The sequence below is a fragment of the Colletes gigas genome, unplaced genomic scaffold (assembly GCF_013123115.1).
Source record: "Colletes gigas isolate AHSC1104 unplaced genomic scaffold, ASM1312311v1 Colletes_gigas_Sc00002, whole genome shotgun sequence".
NCBI lineage: Eukaryota > Metazoa > Arthropoda > Insecta > Hymenoptera > Colletidae > Colletes > Colletes gigas.
In genome coordinates this window covers 288,148-310,804 of record NW_025106631.1, presented here as the reverse complement: position 1 = coordinate 310,804, position 22,657 = coordinate 288,148, and the positions used below count along the sequence as shown (strand labels likewise).

Sequence of the window (22,657 nt, the reverse complement as noted above, 5' to 3'; positions counted from 1 at the left end):
CTTCTTCGGCCAGCTCCTTCTACCCGGATAATCTTGATCGTGGTACGGCGACCTGGGCGAACAACTTTGACCGCTGTGATCCACGTCGTAATGCAACGATCGCGGCGAAGAGACGTGAATCGGGCTTTTGTATGTACGAGCGATACCTGGATCCTGAAGTCGATCGTCGAAACGTTCCTCGACGTATCTGCTGCAGTCGGAGCCAGGCGCCTGCGGTTTGTACGTACAGGTCTGAGACTTTTGATCGCACTCGCTGCACAGCAGCAAGTTCGACTTGCTGCCGGGCTGCGAGGCGTAACCGTTACAAGTTCCGTAATATTGTTCGTCCTCGTCGCTTTCGAAGAAATGTTGACTGAGGCTACCGATCGATTTCGTGTCGCTGGATCTGCCGGACACTCTGGCCCCGTCCGGATCGTCTTGATCGTTTCCAACGTACCTGCAATAAGATTCGACGAAATACAATATCGTACACGCAATGTCCACGAGTGTATTCGATTCGATCGATTCATCTACCTGTCGTCGGTGACATCCGTCAGATAGTGTCGCATTCGGCCCGTCTTGGTTTTGCCGCGCTCTCGCGGCCTTGTTTCTTGTTAAATGATACTTTCTCGATTTCTCTCGTTGTTGTCTTCCACGCTCGACGTCGAGCTGGCCCCGCAGATCTGCATCTCGATTTCGGCCAATCGGTGCTCCACTTCCCATTGCTGTTGATTCAGTTTCACGCTCATCGTCGCGTTCTCGGTCTCCAGGCAAACCAGCCGCTCTCGAAGCCGTTTGATCTCGGCCAGCAACGCTTCGTGGGTATCCAATAGCGGCGTAGTACCTTCGCTGACCAATTGCGTGATGCTGTTACAGGTCATGCCTGGAAAGAACGGTTTTGGTTCGCTTATGGGGCACCCGGAGAACGTATCCTGGTCGACCCAAAATCAGTAGTAGAAACAAGATCAAGGATAGACTTTGGATGTTTTACGTCGACTGAAGACGAGACTCTTTCTGCCTGTTTTTCGGTATTGCAGGCGTTTATATGTTATTGGTAGAGATGGGTAGAGGCAGGGACGATGGTCAAGGGATAGTGTCACTCAGGAAGGGTACGAGGTTCAGGATGAGTAAGGATTAGAAGTCTGGTCGTGTTGGTCATCCAACTTGAAAAGTTCCATAGGGAAACATGGCGTGGTTGGCCCTTGCCGAATTCTTGGTCTTCCAAATTACGAGATACTTGCCAGAGTGGGTAGATTGCCTGCCAGTGGAGATTTGTGTGGCAGCAGATTGCGGTGCCCTGGCGGTCTGATCCTCGCTACTGTGGCCGCTGCTGGTGGCACTCATCGGGCTGTCCATGCTTCTTGCAACGTTGTTCGAGCTGATGTTGTTACCCGTGCTAGTCAAACCGCGTGGTATCACCGGACTTGGACTAGCAGAGAACAACGAGTGCCCTGCTGAATACGTATGAGCAGACTTTGCGTCCACGGGCGATACCCACATGTCCTCCAGCGATATACGTCCTCGCGACTCCACGAGTCCTGGTGTGCTCTGGCATCTTCCCATCGCAGCTAAAAATTCATTTCATCTACGTCTATACCTACGTACACTCGATACACGAAACCATTCGAATCACTAATTCTAAATGTCTTTCTACTTGGTACCATGAATGTTCGACAGGGTTCGAGTCGGGACTTTGACTATTTTGAAATAATTGGCGCATAAAAAGTATAACATAAATGCTCGCTACCTTTTTCAAGCGGTGCCCGTTTATATTTCTCGAGTCTTTTCACTGCAATGGCTTCGAGGCGGATTCTGGCTGCAGGGTATTCCTTCAGGACGTCCCACATATCCTTCTTGCTGAGTACAAAGAGGTCCGAGTAGCCCACCGAGCGCACGCTGGCTGTTCGTCGGTTACCTGCGTCGATGTAGCCATTTATTGGTTATTAGGGTGCATCAAGCTTTCTTTTCTATTCGCTCGGAATCGATCCATCGATCGTTCCTCGATCTCACAGACTCGTATCTGTCGCGCGGGCCTACCTTAAATCTTGTTGTATCTTGCAACCCATCCTCGATTCTATATTTAACACGTTCGCTGCCGCGCGCGTTCTGTCACGCTTTCGAGTTTCTGAGTTTGCTTACTGTATTTGCGACGAGAAGTTTAAACAGTGTTGGTAAGGTTTAACAACAAATTTAAATACTCTTAGAATAAAAAAATAGGTCTAAAATCTCTTGCAACAACCAAGATATCTTCACCATCTATGATTACCACTGCCCTGATCGTTTAACCCTTTCCGGACGATGTTTGCACGTAGCAGGCAAGATATTTTGACCAAAGTTTCGTTTTTTGTCGGCTAGCATGCGCTAGGCGTGGCAGCAAACGTGTTAGAATATAATTTTGGCTCATTCGCCGCAAAACTCATGCTTGACAAATTTTTATTACATTTTGTTCACTTTGGTGCATTAAGTAGGAATTAGTTATATCGCAGCAAAAATTTTATAGGAGTATCAAAGTTGTAAAGGATAGTTGCAAAATTAAGATCTTTCGGAGTGTTTGCATCGTTATAGTTTTACGACGCATTATCAAGGGGATCGTGTACGCTTTTTATTTGGAAAAAGTAGGTTTCCCTCGAACGACATTATATGTATACACATACACAAATACCAATAACGGCGCAACGATAAATGTCGGTTGTGTCGTAATATATGAAACAGCATTCTATAATACTATACGAGCAGCGAACGTAACATTTTTTTCACCAATATATTAAGCATTACAACGTTTTGTGCATTTAAATTGTAAGACGTTGGCCGTTCTTTTGGCAGTTCTTTTTAGAAATGCTCGAACGATCGAGGAGCAGTCTCGTCCAGGTCGTTGTCGAGGAAACACGAATAAAGTCATATAATTTTCGGTCTTCTGCACTTTACCACGAATCCCGGCCATCCCCTTACAAAATGGAATATTGATTACTGCGATGCGAATGTATATTATTGCAAGATGAAACGCCAATTATTTATTGATTATAATTTAATTTGATTTAAATTAATTTAATATTCGTGTACCTTGTTTTTTACCGTGCCAATGGATGGAAATATTTTCGGTTCGTTGAAAATACTCGACGATATTAATACGGTACGAATAATATTCGGCGACGGATTGTGATTTTGGTTTTGCATTATTTTTTTTTTTAATTTAAAGATTAGTCGTTTAAAAATTTGCTCGTACGTTCGTCGAAAATTGTAGGTAATCGATAGAAAATTCAAAACTTAATTGCGAATAGGTTCGAAGCATTTAATGGTATGTAGGTTGCAAATGCCGTGTCCATATTCCATGGTCATTCCCATGACATTAAAATTCAATGACAAGGGGTGTGGTATCAAGCTGTTCTCAAGAAAGGCAGTCATTTGATAGAAAATTAGATGGCATTTAATTAATTGTATAAGTTTTTAGAAGAACTTTTCGTATACAGGGTGTTCAGCCACTCCTGGGAAAAATTTTAATGGGAGATTCTAGAGGGCAAAATAAAAAATTGGGCCATCAAAAATTCAGGAACGTGGACGAATTTTTCATCAAAATTTAAAAATGTCAAATCGTTCTGGAAAAATTATTTTCGGTTGCGGGGGTCAATTACAATTATTTTTGGTGAATATACATACCCTCGAAATCCTGCGGATTTTCGAGAAAAAAATTCGAGTATGTACTGAAATTTTGGACGAAATTAAAAAATTTCAAATCGTTCTGAAAAAATTATTTTTGGTTACAGAGGTCAATTATAATAATTTTTGGTTAATAGACGTACTCCCGAAATCCTACCCAGGTTCGAGAAAAAAATTCAGTACGGGCGCAACTTTAAACGTTAATAACTTTTTAACGAAGCCTCGATCAATAAATTAGTATTCTTGATTTTCGTCTTATTTTGGCCTCTACTATCGCTCATTAAAATTTTTACTATAGGTAGCCGAATACCCTGTATGTATACATATGTATACATATGTCGTGAAGTGAAAATCGTAAATATTAATTTTTAGTTTAAACGCGCGGAATTTATGGAATTATATTCCACAATGATTTGAAACTTTAAATCGAAGTACATTTTGACTACCCTTCGCGGATAAATACGTTGGAAAGATATCTGTTATATGACAAAGATCGTCTAGTATACAGGGAACTAACTACGGTGGTCAATGTATAGACGTATAAAAATAATATCAAATTCGAATGCAGGTTGATCACATCCGTCAAGTGTGTATGCATTACAGCAGTATATTACACAATCATTATTCACAGGCTACGTTAAGGAATGGCAATGAAAAGTTGTGGAAAAAGAAAATATATAGATAGAGGAACACAGTGCTTTGAGCAACAGTAGTAAAATATAAAAGCGTCGATTGCCAAATGAAATGAAAAGTAAATTAAAAGGAATGCTTCAAGAGCACGCTCTACTTTTACATGGTAAAAGTCTAAACTAAGTTTTCTAATGTAGCTACGAAAGCATGATAAAAATTACGACGAATGACTAAAAAGTGTCTTTTCTTTTCTCTTTAATCGATGAACCGACACGACCGTATCGAGCTTCTCGGTCGTTCAGGATCGACGCGGGCAGAAATAATTATAATTGTTTCGCACCGCGTCTGTTATTTGTCTTTAGGCCGTGTCGGTTTATCAGCTGGTGGACAACAATCGAGAAAGATAGAAGGGCGAAGGCTAAAGGGCAATACGTGTCACGGGCTTTATTTGAAACGCATCGACGATCTCGCAACGATATTTCTCTAGGCGTTTATCGCGTCGTGGTATGTTTTTAGAGAAGGAAACAGGGCCGATTCGTTGCGCGAACGTCAATCGCGGAAACAGCAGGTGGAAAATCGACAATAGGAATGTCGGTGACGGAAAGAGTACAAGAGTAAAACAAAAGTTACTAGAAAGAATCGGTCTTAGATCGGCTCATACCGGCTCGACGGCTTGCCCTCTCACAGAGTGGTAAGAACGTGAAACGTGAAAACGTGATCGTGAAATACGAGGGGGACAGCTCACGGGCCCCTGGTCCGCTTGGAATATTTACCGCACTCTTTACCTGCAGTCCCCATATTGAGTATGCTGATCTCCCCGAAGTAGGAACCCGCCTTAAGGGTAGCGAGGACCGTCTTCCCATTGTCGGCCACAACCTGCAGTCGGCCCCTGTTCACTATGTACATCTCCTTTCCTACCTCACCTGCGAACAAATTCCAGAAGCAAAATCATTTCTCAAAGCTCGTTCGTATCCTCGGGAATTCGAAATTTCAGAAACAATGCAAACGGTACCACATTTCGCTATGTACGTTTAAATACGACGGCTACCATTAGTTACCATTTACCAAATTTTTATGCTCCTCCAATTTCGTTTAGAAAATTTTTTTCGTTTCCGATTCTATACATATAACCTCGAAGAATATCGTATGTCATTAGATTGAAAAAAATTGGTCGCCTTCGTTTTTCGTAAAATTGACCCGTAAATGGGTCATCTGGATGCGCCATTGGCAATGCGAAACCAAGTGGAAAGGAAAGGCACTTCGCTTTCCAATCCTTTGCCCGGTCGTTGCGTGTTTTTGGCGTACTTCCAGTATGTGGTACGTTCCAAAATCACCGAGTCGCATCTTATTTGGCAAAAATGTCAGCCCGACACGGGTGAAGAAACGCCTGGTAGTACGTCTCACCTTTGCGACAAATGTAATCGCCAGGTGAGAAGAGAACGGGCCGCAGTCTTAGGACGAGCTCGCACAGGAAACCAGCCTCCGTGTTCTGAAAAATCTCCACCCTCCTCAGCGTATCCAAGTGCACGTTTATCGCGATCTCAGCTTTTAGTTTGTCTGCAACGTTATAATGGAACGAATAATTAGGAGCGAAAGCTCTTTGCTTTGATGTATAATTTCCGAGGATTTTGTCTATTTTCGTGTACTAAATCTACGTAAATCGTTCGGAGAACATGCAGCTACATCAACCCTTTCCCCTACTTTAACGAGTCTGACTCATGATGAAGATTTTGGCCCAAATATAAATATCACGAGCTAATCTCACTGACAACAAATCACGATCGTGACTGAGTTTTAGTTTCTATGCGTACGCCACAAGAGTTGGTCACGATTCTTATAATCTCTGTTACTGAAGGGGTTAAATGTTGACCGCATCCACCGTACTACTTCAAAGCTGGGATTAATAAAAAATCGCGAAAGACAGCTTTTTCTTCGGAAACTCTCACCGGGAAGACAGCTGACAGCCTTCTCCTCGTCGGAACATTTTTGCGTTAACCAGAGGTAGTCGAACCATTTGATCACTTTCACTTGAAGATGTTTCGGTACTCTTCTCATTCTCATGTAAGTTTTCACGCCGTCTAATTTTGCTGGAATAAAGAAACAGTTACCAAAAATTAGATGCACGTTGAAATTGTTAAGACCATGGAAAACCTCTAAAACAGAAAGTTTCCGGAGTTGTCCTACCATATTATCGTAATATTCTTTTAACCCTTTACATAGTACATACTTCTTTTTTGTGATACAGAAAAATTTTACAAAGATTACCCTGTGTAATGAATAGTCTCTATCAAATTTTGTATCTGACACAGCTGATTCCGTTTAGGTAGCCGCACCGATAAGAGGCATAACGTACAGATTAAGGGCTCAATGTTAAACCAGATTGGAACAATTTGGCGCCGTTTGCCCGAATATGTAGTGCCTAATCCTGGCAGACTCCAACGTACGCGAATCCACGCATACATAATGAGGTATTAAAGCATCAACATTAAGTGGTCATGCTAGAATTAACTTCTCAAACCGGTTCGACACCCTACGTTAACGTAATCTGAGTGGTTTTTGGCCTTCGAGCGGTACAATTTACGTATCTCGACATGCTGTTAATTTTTTTCACCGTTCAATCGACTGGTACGTAGATATTCTTTTAACCCTTTTACGTAGACGGTACACGTGTATAATAACACGATTACAGTCGTCGTTTAAATTAAAAAAATGAAAAAGAAACAACGGAGAAACAGATTAACTGACTTGTAAAATGATTTTAAATACCTAAAATACCTTGTATATTGTAGCGAGTAATAGAGAGCAATGAAAGAGTGATGAGAGAGTCTAGAGTGGTGGGGAGCAGGGATTGAGCATCAGAGTCCAGCCAGGCCCAGAGTCAGTCGCTATCAGACCTTTCCGTCGAGCGGGTAACATACGTGCTGTATTCTGTGTAGTTGTTAGTATCAAAGTGTTTAGGACATTTTTCATTGTCAATATTTGGAAGGTCGAATTCTCTGTTTTCATGTGGAATTTCTTCGAATGTTCTTCCACATATAGACATATTCCATTCACGTTTATAAAATTCATATTTTGTGTCTGTTCGAAGGATAATTTTCCGATGATCTGAGCGTTGTTCGATCGAGGCACTTTTTCTAGACACGATGCAAAATGGTCGGCGGGCTGCTCAAGCTGTACACGATGCAAACATAGACGACGAAAGCCGCTGCGAACGTGGCCAAAGTGAAGACAGCAGTCTCGAATCCTGCGACGACAAAAGCGAAAGGCTCTGCATTTGGATTATCGAAACGACGCGTTCGCTTCGGTTTTTATTCGATCGTACGCGACGCGTGTCATCGACGTAAATGAAAATTATCTCACTTTCTTTCGCCGTTTCGGACCACTGATCACATTCTGCGTCGGACATTGCTCCCACGGATTCGTTCTTCGTCGTTGAGCTTGCAATGGCTTGCATTTGGCTTGTCTCGCTCTCGACTTTTGTTTCGGTGGATTCTATCAATGATTAAGCCTTATACATAAATAGTACGTACGCTCCTTCTATTCTCATAAAATATTATCCGTGACGTATAAACGATACTTCATACTTGTTTTGTTATTTTCTTTCTGTACCTATTGGTTCATCCTTTTCGTCGTTTTCGTCGTTTTCGTCAGCCATGTCCTGAAACGGGTACAACGGTCGCTTCGAATAGCCCTTCGAACTCTACTCGAAAAAGTTTTAATATTTTAGAAGGTTTAGATAGATTAGATCGTCGTCGAGCCAGAAACGTGTCAATTGGCACGTTCTTACTTGGTAAAGTAATCGGTAAATTTACCCAGGGATCGTACCTTGTCTCTTCTTCTTTGAGCAGTCTTCTATTTCTCGTTGATTTCGTTTCACTCTGCTAACAAGCTTCGTGAATGTTTTTGAAATAAACGAATACATTTTAACGTATGTATTGATCTTTCTAGTTACCTTTAAGCGTTATCACATATGAATCTGAACCTCGTTAGGTATCGTGCGAACTTGCGTTATCATCGATCGTTGGTTTCCGAGATTCGTCGATCGTTTCTTCGACCGTAGCATCGATCTCGTTTTGGGAGAGTTCCTCTTGCTTATCTTCCGGCTGTACTTCGTTCGCCTCAGTCGATGGCTTAAGACCAATTTCACTGGAGACTTCGTTATCGGATAAATCCTCGGCTACTTTCTCGGAATCTTGCAAACTACTGCCCTCCGATGCACTTTCATTCTTCTCTAGGTTCGAATTAAACCGATTACATAATTTCTCTCGTCCCTTTCTACCAATAGTTCTCCACTTCAAATCAACCCTTCAGCAGATCATATTCAACCCTTTTCCATATGCATAGAATCCAAGTTAGTTCCCATGACCGCACGATCACGAATAAAATCACAAAAAGTGATAAAACGATATTGTATTACTTCACTTTTGAAATTAATTAATTTGCAAATAGACGATTACGATCCGCAAAGGGGTTAATTTGCCATGTAAAATTTGAAATTTGAAGTTTAATCGATCGGATAATCCCTTGCTACGTTTTATTAAATATCGGGGATACAAATTTCGTCCGAGTACGACTATAAATTCTCGAACCTTTCTGAATTCTTTGCACAGGCAATTCTCCCTTCGGAATTAATCAATCGCCGTCGTTCGTCGATTAATTTTAATTACACAGAAATTCGTTTATACGATAAAGCGAACCTTTGGCTTGTTCTTCTTCGATCATCTTCGCTTTCAAGAACGCGAGTCTCCTGCAATTGTACTCTTTGGTACATCCGATGATGGGCATTATCCGATAACCTATTAGATAAAAGCATTTAAGAATCGGTTTCGAGTCAAATTTAATATCGTCACACTTAACGGAAGCGTCCGATTTTCTCTGAAATTGCACTCACGAATTCGTACGTTCGCTTTGAAAATTTGTCGATTCTTCGAGATTTGGAAGGCCAAAACAAATTTTTTTGACGGTCGTATACCGCGAATTTTGAGGCCAAAAGGTGTGCGATCGTATCGACGACTAAAGATTTGTTTTAATTTGACGTTTCGTTATTATCGTCGCGTTGGGCAACGCGTCCATGTTTTGTTAAACGTCGAACGTAAAGCTACGTACACATTGTTCGACACCTCCCCAGGAATATACGGCGAATGAAATTAATATTCGGGCGACAAAGTGAACATTTTATAGCGTTCGAATATTAAGTTGATTCGCACGTGGCTACTGTACCGAAACTGCCTACGTGCATTCTTGGAAGGCAAGAAAAAACAAAAAAAAAAAAAAAAAAAAAACTATGCGGGCACTGCGTTCTGGCCGTTTGCCCAGTGTGTCCTAACGATTTTCTAGCGGACCAGCGACTGCTAGTGTAGGGACGTAGCAATCTGTGGTGTGCTGCGGTATTATAAAATAATAAAAAAAGCTGCAACTTCACTTTTTACTCGTGACCGGTGCAACATAGTCCGTGTACGTGTTGTTTGTTGGACCTACTTACAGTTACTTTCACTCGTGTTCGTACGGCGTGCTAATGTTTAATGGAAATTCCAAAAATAACGATGGTAATACGAATTTACTATCTTTCCAAAACGTTATTAATGCGCGATTGCAACTAATATTCGAGGTAACAGTTTGTTTCGCACACAATTTTCCCGGTAAAATTATACACGGTGGTTTCGAAGTGGAAATTTCACGAAAGTGCCGACACAATGTTTCCCTCTGTATGCAACGCGTTGATTCGTCAGGCTAATTATAACTTTAGATTTTGACTTCTATACCGTAAGCTTCGTATTACAACTATTAAACGAAGTTGCAATTGTGGCGCCATTTGCAAATGCAAATTGCGTCCTGGCTGCAAATTACTATTAACTTGTAACGAGTAGTATCGGCGTTTTAGCCGGTAACGACCGGCGCCGACTGTGCTCCGGGTCGTTTAGTTTCGAAATGCGAATATTCTTACGATTTAAATCGTTCTTAAATCGAATCCGAAAATTATCGTGCTCGGGAGAGGCGAATTCTGTCGCTGACGCACGCTCGGTTCGAACGGTAATCTATTTAGATGCAACGTATTTGAAAATAACGATAATAATCGTTATGACGGCAGAATGGAATTAACGAAAATAAGATCGCGAACGTCGAGCGTTAAAAACGGATTTGGACACGTTGGTATAAAATGAAATTTTATATCCCATCAAGCGTCATGTCGCTGCGATGTAATCCAATTCCCCGTGGGGAATTGTAAGAACGAGATGCCTTCCATTACGAACTCGCTACAACCGTTTCGCGTTTCTTTAGATTCTGCGGGATTACGTTTACAATATTAACCTGTTCGCAGACTGGAGGACTCGTAAATACATTCAGCGTTTACCACCGAGTCCGGAATAACATTCGTAACATTCGTCCTCAGAGGGATCGCTAACGCAAACGAAATATTCCAACATTAACGATGCCGTTTTACGAATACGAATTTTCCTCTCGCGCTAATAACGACTTTGCTCCGCGAACGAAGAAATTCTCTTTCTTACGCTACGATAAAGACAATTTCACGATCGCATAAACGCCATTTCTTTTGAATAAAAACGTAAACATAAAAACATTGTTAAGAATTGGAACCGTGAACGTCGATTGTCCAACCTGATCGATGGAAATTGCATCGTTTAGCTTCGCGCTGACCCGAGTACAAATCGAATAGTTTAATTTGATTTTCACTTACCCTGAAACTCTTTTCTGGCTGCGCTGACGGAAGTAACGATGTTGGCCACGTGTCCGAGTACGGTGGCGAACAACAGTAGACCGAACAGCAGCTGAGCTATTACGAACAAATACTCGCCTTTGCTTCTTGGTCTAGAAAATAACACGTACCGTTTAGAAATTTAATCTTCGTAACAGCCCCGAGCCATCTAAAGGGCTGATTTCAAAATTACATTTGCATCCGTCGACAGTCATATTTCATTTTAACGTTCCTTTCCGAGTTACAATGGTATTTCTTAATCGTCTTTCTACGTAGTCCCATAAAGTATTAGTAAAGAAATTTACCTGGGTAGATCACCGATGGTCGTGAGGGCCAGCGTGCACCAGTAGTAGCTCTGCAAATACTGTTTTACAACATCCGCGGTCTCGGAGTCACTGAACACCCAGTTTTTACTGCCGAAGCCGTTGTTCTTATAAATAATGTGATAGAGGCACCCGTTCCAGTGAAAGATCACCAGTAAATAATGTATCAAGGAGGTGGAGCGGAATAAATTCGGATAATTCGTGTGTCGTTCGGTTCTGTCCATGAACGCCCAGAACCTGCGTGACAATGGACGTAGAACTTGAAAAATTCTTATAGAAATATTCGCGAAGGAGATTTAGAAAATTCTGAAACGACGTTGCAACAAACGTGTAAACGCACAACTCACCGATATATTTTTACAAGTCTAAAACTTCGCAGTATACTATTGAATCCTATAGATAAGTATAAAAAGTCGAGGGGCAGCAGGCACAGGATGTCCATGTAAAATGTGGTGCTGTTCGTGTAATGGTTCCGCAGTTTCGTTGCGTCGGTTTGCAACACGCCGTCCTCCAGGTAACCCGTTCTTATATGAAATACTATGTCCAGCACGTATAAAAAATCGGAGAAGTAATCCAAGCAGAACCACACCCAGCGTGTTTCCCCTGTAAAACGTAAAAGCAGTTTCTTCTTAAAACTACGCGTGCACTTTTAGTTATTCTCGCTATTTCTTAACACCGTCCTATGCTCGCCAGCCAATTAAACGAATCTATACGTTACTTATCAGATTTAAGGGTATAGCTTATCGTCGTTTATCGTGAATATTAATATTCAACGAATTTTAATAAAGAGAAACCATCGAAACTTTTGCACACGCCCAATTCATTATTGTATATTCTTAGCTATACCGAATTGTAGTATATTTGGCTTTCGATTCTGCCAATTCCTGTAGCGGAAAGGCCACGATTGGTATTTCGTGTCCCCGTTGTGCTTGATTCGAGACAATATACCAAATTGTATAAAAAAATAAAAGAAAAGACTAACCGTTTATTTCTTGGAAGGCGAACCTGTAGATGATGACCCAAAAGTTGTACAGAAAGGCTAGGGACACCACCATCGACCAATAGTAACAGAGACGTCCCGCGGGATCGAAGATGAAGGACCAGTTAGGGGCGCCCGTTCGAAAACCCTTTGTACCCGGTTGGCCGGGGTAACCCCTGCTACCACGTTGTTGTTGTTGCTGCTGCACGGTGTACCTACTACAGGAAAGCAATGATACAGTAAATCGTAGAAGGAATTTTTCCTTGAACGGAATGTTGGAACGTAACGTTGACGATAGAAGGGCAGAGAAAGTTTGTACGTACGTACGTGATTGTTCAGAGCGTTACACTTACGTCTCGGTGCCGTTGCAGCTGCTATTACTCAGATGATTCACGGACGCCGGCGTATGAAGATGGGATTGGTCGCGCGACGGCGTCAGGGTGACCGCATAGGGCAGCTTGAATCTACCTCTGAGCTGGTCCTTTCTTTTTGGCTTGCGGCTCAGGTCGAGCTCGCTCGCCCCTCGATTCACATAAGCTCCCTGAAGCGAATCGCGGGACGAGCTGAAGTATCGCTGCGGCACAGAGTACACCTGCACCGAACAGTTTCAATTTACGAGTTTTTGACAGTTCGTCGTGCACCCTCGTCGCGTCTATCCGAACGCAATCGGAATTTATGGCGAGTCCGTCGGATACGTTTCTGATTCGTTTTGCCGGCAGGATTAGCTTTTCCTCGATTCGCGACAGTTTGGCGCTAGGTTTTCCTGTTTGTCGTCGTAAATGCAATCAAAAGAGTGAGGATGGACGTGATCGAAAAGAGCGGGCTGCCCGGCGAACGCGCCTCTGATAATAACGCCGGTCAACAAATTTTAATACTCTTCTTTTTTTTGCGTAGGATATAACGAAACAAATAACTTCTCTTTAAAATTAATGGAATTGTTTGAATTTTAAAAACGTAAACGTTGACAAGAATGGGAGGATTCGGTAAAAATGATGGATAGTATTAAAATGTAGCTTTATTTAGATTTGAAAATGTAACGATTGGCAACGCATAGAACTCGGTTTCGTTACTTTCGTCTAAAAACTAATTTCTGCAAGAACGTTAAGTATTTGCTCGTTGCTCGCGAATGGATATTTCTTTACCCAAACTCTGACCGACGCGTAACCAACAAAGTAAGCACCGAGAACGACCAAAGCGGTCATAAAACTGACCTGCTGTTGCTGATGATAATAATGATGCGTGGGCGTGTGACGATTCATGTATTTACCGCTGACTAATTCCAAGAGACTTTGTCTGGATTGCAAAGCACTCCTGGACACGTTGTCCGCGCTTTTCGTGTCCTCCTCCCTTTCCCTTCTAACGCATGATTTCCCGTCCCCGGTCCTTCCATGCTTGTCCTCGCGGTGCTTCTCGCCCCCGCAACTCAGAGCGGAAGTGGAACCACCGCTGAAGCGATCTCTTGCACCACCGCCGCCGCTGCTCGACGTGATAACACCTGTAACGTCCAACGGATCTATTTTTTAGATTTTCAACGAGCACCAAAGGGCTGGCAACTGGCAACGCGAACCAATCGATCATCCGTTACACTCTCCGACGCGAATTTTGTTCCGCAATATCCGCTAGGTGCTCCTGGTAGAAACCCTTGTACCAAACACGAATCCGGAAGCGGGATCGCTCTATTTTTCATTCTCGAGAAACACGAATTCTCTGTACCCAATAACAGGTATTCGATGCTAAATATTCTCTAGCACGTTCTCAACTAATTTCTACGCTCAGAAGATAGAACATTGGTAGGAACAACCTTCGAAACAGCACACTGAAAGTTATGATTACTTTTCTGAAAATGTAAAACGATCGACGGTTAAAGTACATGTTACAGAAGCATCTATGAGAGTTTTAGTGCCGCGCTTCCCCCGATGCGTCTCCTTTTTACGCCTTTCAGAAGTAAAACTAGATTTCAGCATATTGCTCGTAACGTTTAATTTACGGGTTTCATTTATTATCGCAAATGAGCCGTTCTACCATTTCCTACGGGCGACGTCCGAAGCCAAGTTTCTTTTACGACTGCCATCGTAATTTCGGGTTCAAACACCTCTGTCCCAAGAAAAATATTAACCCCCTTTCGCGGATGTTATCCGGATTCCCGATAAAAATTTTATCGAAGAATCTACGATCCAGTCCGTGTTTATCGTCGTATCTTCGACGAACAAGAAATCAGTTCTAACAATAGATACATACTCTGCTTGTTACGCGCGGAATTGAAAATTACATCGCGATAAAGTGAAAAGTATTAATTCGTTAAAACACGGCGCACGTCGATCTTGTAACATACGTAACGTTGTACATGAATCGCGAAATCATTGTCTGCTAAATAAATTTAATTAATATCGAGGCTATCGATCGACGAGTCTGAAACGTTCTCGTCGTTATTTAAAATTAATGACTGCTTTGTCCCCGTAGAAAAGATTGAAATTAAAGTAACGAAAGTAACCTTATAAATTCCAGGTCTCTTTCTTTTTCTATCGTTATAGATATTATCTCGTTTCCGTTGCAAAAGCACTGCAGAAACCTCCGCGTCGCGTCGTACGAAACGAAAAGAGTACGGCCGTCTAAGTGACACGGAGTGGTTTCATTGTCTTGGAAACGACCTAATTGTTCATCAGACTTTTTCAAAAGAATGAAAGCCAACAAGAGAAGGGACTACTCCAGATACCAGTTCATTGTTCGATATTCTCGTCGAAAATGTGATGCGAGCGAATGGGTCTGTATCTATACAGACAAGGTGGCAAAGTATGCGAGATGGGTGTTAATGTCCCTGAGATCGGAAGGAAAACTCTTCGACTAAATCTTTGTCCCTCGTATTCCTTTTTTTTTTCTTTTTGTAAATCGAATTCATACTTTTTTCCTGCCATCGTATTTCCCAAACGGCGTATCCTACATGAACAGCGTTCATCCAAATTGCGTTCGAAGCGTCGTTTTATACACAGAGAACTTACGTTCTCGATTCCCTCGTGCCATCTATGTAAATCAATTTTATATTTATTCACTTTCGCGACAGGGTGTCGCTGGTACCGGACTAGTAAGGAATTCTGTTAATAAATAGAGCGTAAGGCGATCGGTTTTCTTGTCTAGCAACACGACGCGGGAGCTTTAAATTAATTTTCCGTCTAAACCCGTCCAAGTCGATATTGATTTATCGACGTGTAGCTAATTGGCGTCGTTTCTCTTCATTTTACCGAAAATTTTTTTCGTTGCCCCGTCAATTACGCTCTCGCCGAAGGTGAGGAATGCTCGCGAAACTTCAGTTATTCGAATCGATGTCCAGGTTCGTTTGCTGTCCCGGTATTCGACGTGTATCGTCCATACGATACGTTAACCTAGTAAACGCGGAAACAACGCGCAAGAGAAAAGAGGAAAAAGCGAGGCAAACGACCGGTTTATAGTTTTTCGACTGAAATCAAATGTTCGCGAGTGCGTCGTTGGCCCGTCGAAACATCGACATTTTTTTCGACGAATTTTCCACTAAAATTTCAACGTCGTCGCTTATTAAATCGACAGCTCCAATTTCGTTGATAGTTTCTTCTTGATAGCGTTTAAATAATTTATCAATTTCTTCGTACGCCAATTAATTTGAAATCTATATCGCCGTTGGCATTTTTTTGCTCCCACGTAAAAAAATCAGTGGTGGATTAATGAAGATATATGTAGACGGTGTCGGATAATCATTAGTTAGACATGGATCTAACCGAACGCTGAGTAATAATACTGACATAATACGTCTAGCGATTACTTTCAGAACTTGTTTTCCAATGTCGAAAATGTAAAATACGATACTGGTTAATGAAGGGCACTCGTTAGGTACAATAACGTCGCAGACGAGGTATATGAGTAGACCTTATTATATTCTACACCAAAGTACGCGTTGTTTGCATTCTGAAACATTGAAATTCTCGAATGTGAAATTTTCGATTAGGAATTTTTTTCTCGAAAGTGCGTAGGAATTCGGGAGTATGTCTACTCCATAAAAAATGATTGCAATTGACCCCCGACAACCAAAAATAATTTTTTTAGAACGATTTCAACGTTTTGAAAAATTTGTCCACCTTCGTGAATTTTTTTCTCGAAAACGCGTTTGATTTCGATGGTATGTCTCTTCACCAAACATGATTGTAATCGACCCCCGAAACCGAAAATAATTTTTTCAGAACAACTTGAAATTTTTTTTTTCGCCGAAAAGTAAGGCCTACCTCTTGTCGATTTTTTTTTTAAAATTGGTTTTTGATTTTTAATGAATTTGTGTGAAGCTGTACAGAGATGCCCATCGATACCAATTCAATGAATAGTTTCTCAATTGACCGCCATCCATGAGGAGGGGGCGTTAAAATCACCTCCTGAATTTTGAGGTCGGTATGGTAGTCAGAGAGGGCCATGAAAGTCCATAGGGTGCAGGGTCTACTCGTATATTTTGTCTGTGGTAGGACACCCGGTATAGTAACGTATGTACATTGCTGGTAAGGTAGGCTACTCTTCGGATAAAGTCGATCGTTTTGCTGGAAATGTGGAACGTATTGTTGTTAAATCCTGTGAACAACTTGGATCACAACGCGCGAAGAAGTATCTAACAAATTTTCAAATCGAATTTTGTACGAATCGCTCCCTCTTTAATTGGACCACTATTTTCGGTACACCTTGTACAAGCTTTTTCTATATTCATAAAAGTATGTTTATTACAGTCACGATCTGTTACACAGAACTTCTTATTCGCAGTACGAGTAAACTTAATTGCTCGCTAAGCTGATCGGTTATTTGATTAATCGACGAAGCCTGATTGCTTGTGTAACTCCAGGAAGGGGCCCCGAGTATTCCTACGATTAAACTGACTAATTAACTAGTTAACTATTGGAAGCCTGATTGTTTTCAAAGTTTCTAAACGATCGATGAATAACGATCGACGGCTAAATGCTCGTTAACTTTCAATCTGTCTTTGCGCCTATAACACGACCATTTTTTCCGAATCCATTGACCGGTCGGGCTTACGACGTAACGTTGATTAAACGCTGAATTAATTGCGATCAGAGGCGAACAACGACGCCTTTCCATGATCCCCGAACGTCGGTGAAAAAAGAGAGAACGTTAGCAGTCACGAAGAGAGAGAGAGAGAGAGAGAGAGAGAGTCCTTTATTTCTCATGTGCAAGCAAAAGTTCCAAACTCTTGAGTATTGCGTGTTTCGCGCAGATTGTGCAGATAGAGGCAATAGGCGAAAGAGAATTATTCCTGCGGGACGTATTGCGGAAAACGAACCCACGAGTGTAATTTCCGGGGGTTATCTACGCCTCCAGGCGTGGTCAGTGCAAACGGTATTAGAATTTTATGATACTGCCGGTAATCAAGTCGTAACGGTCCAATTTATGAGACTTTTCTTTTTGCTTCTTTCTCCAAATATACTACACGTTGGATCAGATATCACGTACGATCGTGATACGCGTAATTTTACAAATAAAACTATAAAAATAATTTCATTGCAACAAAGCACGATGTATTATCACTGATATTCGCTTGAGAGTAAGTTGAAATTTATTCGAGAAATCAGCCAAGGAAGACACAAGTATTTAAATGTAAGAAACGAATCTTGGAGATAGCAATGAACGTTATGTGCACTGGTGTTCAAGCGTTGGGCCTTTGGGTGTTTTCAACCCCTGACATCTTAATTAGCTAGCAGAGTTGTACACGTTTGATAGAAACATAGGAATTTTCTAACAATGGGGCAATTTCTGTGGTTTTAAGCCCTTGCTTAATTAGTCAACCGAAGGATGAATATTCGCTGCAGATGTTCGTTGCTGGTAGCGCGTTCGAAGCATCCGTATCACAAACCCAGTCTTTGAAATGCTCTAACAACAGACGTTATGTACGAGTTCCTCCGTTTCGAAGGAAATTTCAGCTCCTCGCTGTAAACAGATACGGAGTCTGTGCGATTGTTCGCATTGTCAGCGTTGCGCGCCTTACCTGAGCAGCGCTACCTTTTTAATCAAACTAATTTCTCGCGGTACGCTGAATGTATGGGCGAGAAACGGAATAGTAGGTAATGTATCGTTTACAGTTTAAATTAAAAATGTTCCAAAGTAAAAGAAAAAAATCGAAACAGCACGGTTACTGGTAGGCGGCGATCGAGTAGAATTTCTCAAATTTTTACCTCGAGTCTTCTCAAAAGCGTTTACGTTATGCTAGCGACCCTGTGGCGATCAACCTGGCCCCGTATCGAGTTTAATCCAAATAGAGAACAATCCGTTTAACTCGTCGAAAGCTCAAGCCGAACGAAACTCACGAAACGAAGGCTATTAACTGAAGCTTTTGCGGCGAATAAACACGGCTCGTAACCAAAGGACAAGACCTGTCATCGGAATACCATCGTGCTCGCCGGCCCAAGGTAAATTTCACCGAAAACCCTTGCAAACGTTCCTGTGTACCGGGCCTTGTACTTGTAGAGGACGTAATTTACATATCCACTTAGCGAGTTTCAAGCTCTAACCGTCCGGTTCGCTACCGACTGGACGAGCTTTTACGTTTGCGAACGAAAGTAAGGCAGTCGGGTAAATGATCTCGATGTGGACGGTCGCGGAAGGTCTCTGTCGATGGAATATGGCTATGGCGCGTTAACCAAAGGTAAATCGTCGTTTCACTGTTTCGAACAAACTTCGAAAAAATTGCAAACCACAGTTCCATCGTTTTATCGATCGTAACTATGTTTTATTTATAAATGTTTATAACCCTGTTTATTTACACCTACGTGGAACAGAACGGAGATGGTCTTCTCTCTCGCGGTCTTGTTAGCTTTTATGGTAATAAGATCGAAGAAAATGCATTGGTTGGACCGTTTCGAAAATATCTAATCCGATCTGCCACCCGTTCCATTTACGGGGAACACGGTCCAACGAACGAGGATCTTGCGCAATCATAAAGGTTGCATTTATCTAGGTTGTATTGTACTCGCGTCGGTCCAAGTATACCACTTTATTAAAAGTTACGAGACCTACTAACAATCCCTAGTGGCTACCTACGACGCATCGCGACGCTCCGGTAAGGTCGTTCGCGACAATCAACTACCTCAAAGTGGCAACTTGCGGCACTCCACCGGGGTTTAACCACGCACTCGAATTTTCTGCGACCACCCGATATCCGAGTTCTCTTCCCCTAACAAAAATCCAGTGTCAGACGTTCGAGTATCGGGGGCCTTTTCAAAAGTTTCACAGCCCGGCGATCAACGAGGAGATTCGGTCGATCGTAGCTTCCTTTTTCATTCGTGGAAAAACAGTAATCGTTGGAAACGCAACGGAAAACGAACAAGTTAACAACACGCGTTGGATATCGTATAATTAAGCCTGGTACTGCTAATGACCTTGTCGTCGAGTCGCCAATACTGTCATTAATGGCAACGTTACGTTTCACGCGAGAAATCGTCGATGTTAATGCGATCTCGTGACAACCGCGTATCGATCCCTTCCGGTTCGAGCCGGATTAAGGTCCATTTAGGATCCGTTCTCACCTTTTCTTCCTTTGTTTCACGCACCGACACGACCAACGTGTGCACGATATGCGAAAGATCGAGAGCGAATCGATAGTATGCATCGATTCTTACATCAAAATCCTATCCAGACTTGTTTCTTTTAATATTTCGATTTGAGAATTATAATAGCGAACTAAATTGTTTGCAAATCGTATACAGTAGGCGTCGTATTTACTCATTTATAGCGTAACTACTTCAATAATCATTACGATTTAAGTAACAACTTTTAACCGGGGGGTTAAACGTATGTGGACCAATATTATTTATTTCTTTATTTATTAATATATGGAAAAGAGTAAACTTTTTCACACCACCGTGTGCCACTAGGTTTGTAATTGATTACCACTGTTTTGCCCCTTGAGAACCGTCACCGTAAAACAAGCCGCATGCGCATCAATACTTACTATCTCATTGCGCATGTCATTTCTCTTTCGTTGTCCATGATAACTCGTTACGCTCGATAGTTCGTTTCAATTTTTCTCTACAGTTTATAATCGGTAATTTTACGAATCAACGGCAATTATTTTGATGAAATATTTCGTTTCGAATTGCTTCCGTCTTCCCTTATTTGAACGCGTTCCTTCGATATTTATTTAGTCCTTCGCCTGGTTTTCTTTGTATCCCTTCAACGACCACGCGCTTACTGTGTCAAGTATAACAAAAGTTTGTACCGTCGATTTTTTATTATTCCTTTTACGTAAAAAGATTACAGACGTCCACACGCGTATGCGTATTTCGTACAATTATCCGGCCAGGTGATAATTTGTTCATCGTTGCGCGAGATTCAAGTCCAGCTTTCGATTTTCCACGACATAAATAGCCACTTTATCGTCGTCCCTCTCTCTTACACACTCTCTGACCGATCTAAAATAGCTTTCTCGCTGTGTTGCTATTGATATCGCGTTAGGCGTTATGTGGAGTGAAGGGGATCAATACTTGGGTACTCTTGGCGCCTTTGGAAGCTGAACGCGACCGTGAAGATTCTTTTGTAATAACCGCAAAACCTTTGACGAAGGACTCTGTGTTATCATCACGCTCTACTTTCTCCGCTTTCGTCATGGAAAGCGGATCGACTTCCTACAGGACCAACGGCACGAGCATTCGAGGCCGTGATCAAAGAAAGAATCGATACGATCGGCTAGCAGAAATTCCAACAATGAGATTTCATAGTCTTCGCCTCCAATCTTACGTACCACGTCTTTACAGAATATTAGGTTCGAATAAATTGCTTTCCGTAAGGGGGGTGTTCTAGCCTCGAACGTGTTTTTTTTCAAAAATATTTCATCGAACGACACTATGCAACAACGATTAGGAAAATTATTAGGAATCACCTCGACAACTTTTTGCCATATGTTTCGCAAATATGCTCGCTGAAAGAAGCATCGATACGACCATAATACGCTCTCGTATTAACCCTTTGCACTCCGAATTATATTTCAATCTTGTTACCAGCAGCTTTTAAGTGTTTTATTTGAAATTTACCTGTTAAAAATATCTGTTTTATTTAAACTGTTGTTGCATTTTGTAACAACAGTGTCGGGTGGGACTTGACGAGGGAGCTCCTGAGATAAAAATTGACGTCGAATCACACTCGACGTAGGAGTGCAAAGGGTTACGATTTATCAGGACCCTTACGGTCCCTTGATCCAGGGCCATAGGTGAGATTCGAAACGTCTCGGAGATAAGATGTGTCCAGGAAAGGGTCGCTCACCTGAATGGGCTCCGTGAGTGGACGTAGCAGGCGCGGGTGGCACGAGGCCGGCGATACTGTAGAGCGTTTGACCGCTGCCATACTTGAGGCCACCGCAGTGACAGGGTGTCGTGGGCGTAGGAAGACCCTCGCTGCCCCTGGTGGTAGCACCGACCACCGAGATCTCGTCGAGCTCGTGCCCGCTGTCATAATGCCATAATCTGGTCGCGCTGGTGCTAGCACCGCCGCCGCCGCCGCCCCCGCCCCCGCCGCTTCCTTCGCCCCCTGTGTCTCCACGAGCACCGCTGTTGCCTCTACTACCCCCGCTGCGGCCCCTAAGCGACTGCACCAGTCGCTTAGCGCTCGAAGACATTCCACGGAGGTGATCCAGCCTTCCGGTCTTCTTTTCTACTCTCTGTATTTCCCCAAGTCGCTCGTAAACGCGAGCGAGGATATCCACCTGCAATATTTAAACCAACGATTTGGTCCCCCTGCGGTCCACACCCGCTCTGATCGGCTTCGTACGTTTCAGAATCGTTACAGATCGTAGAAGCCTGGACGATGACTGTCAAATGCTCGCTTTACTCGTTTGCATCGTCGACTACGTTAATAAGAAATTGGGACTCACCGCGCGGTAATATCCGTCGTAGCAGCGATTCGGCGACTAGACGAAGCGGCGGCAAGTCTGCGCGGAAATGGAAAATCGCGTAATCGGTTATCGGTATCCCGAGCACGAAATTGCGGCCATGTTATTCGCTCGTCTCGATAACGATCGACGATGATCGAAACAGACTTCGACGGTCACCCGTTAATCGACGATCGATATCGCGCGATCAACGAGACGGATTTTCATCGCGTTAACGGACGAGCCTCGAAGCCGAGACACGGACACGGTTTTCGCCGCGGGCCACGCGGGAAAGACGTACGAGCGACATTTCCCAGGCACGTCGAAGAACGCGGAATCAACCAAAATTCACGGCACGAACGCGTTCTTTTCCGTTCTTCTTTCTTTTGTCGGACATTGACTAATCCCTTCGCGTTGTCAGGAACACTTGGTCGTGGCAGACTTTAAGAGACAACCGACGGTGCAACAAGTGTCTCCGACTACGACACTCGTCTCGTGTA

General features: G+C 42.7%; 1 protein-coding gene across 1 annotated transcript; it reads right to left on the bottom strand.

Moving 5' to 3' along the window:
* Nucleotides 1-310: 310 nt before the first annotated feature.
* On the bottom strand, nt 311-22,546 carry LOC122401382 (cGMP-gated cation channel alpha-1). The gene is made up of 15 exons (XM_043403472.1): nt 22,161-22,546; nt 21,554-21,992; nt 13,492-13,775; nt 12,634-12,872; nt 12,284-12,498; nt 11,649-11,904; nt 11,284-11,538; nt 10,961-11,091; nt 6,210-6,350; nt 5,668-5,820; nt 5,037-5,186; nt 1,727-1,894; nt 1,217-1,547; nt 514-885; nt 311-436 (listed from the first exon to the last, which is right to left on the bottom strand). The coding sequence occupies exons 2-14, from the start codon at nt 21,903-21,905 to the stop codon at nt 594-596; spliced, it is 2,967 nt and encodes a 988-aa protein (XP_043259407.1). The 5' UTR covers nt 21,906-21,992; nt 22,161-22,546; the 3' UTR covers nt 311-436; nt 514-593.
* Between the last annotated feature and the right edge of the window lie 111 nt (nt 22,547-22,657).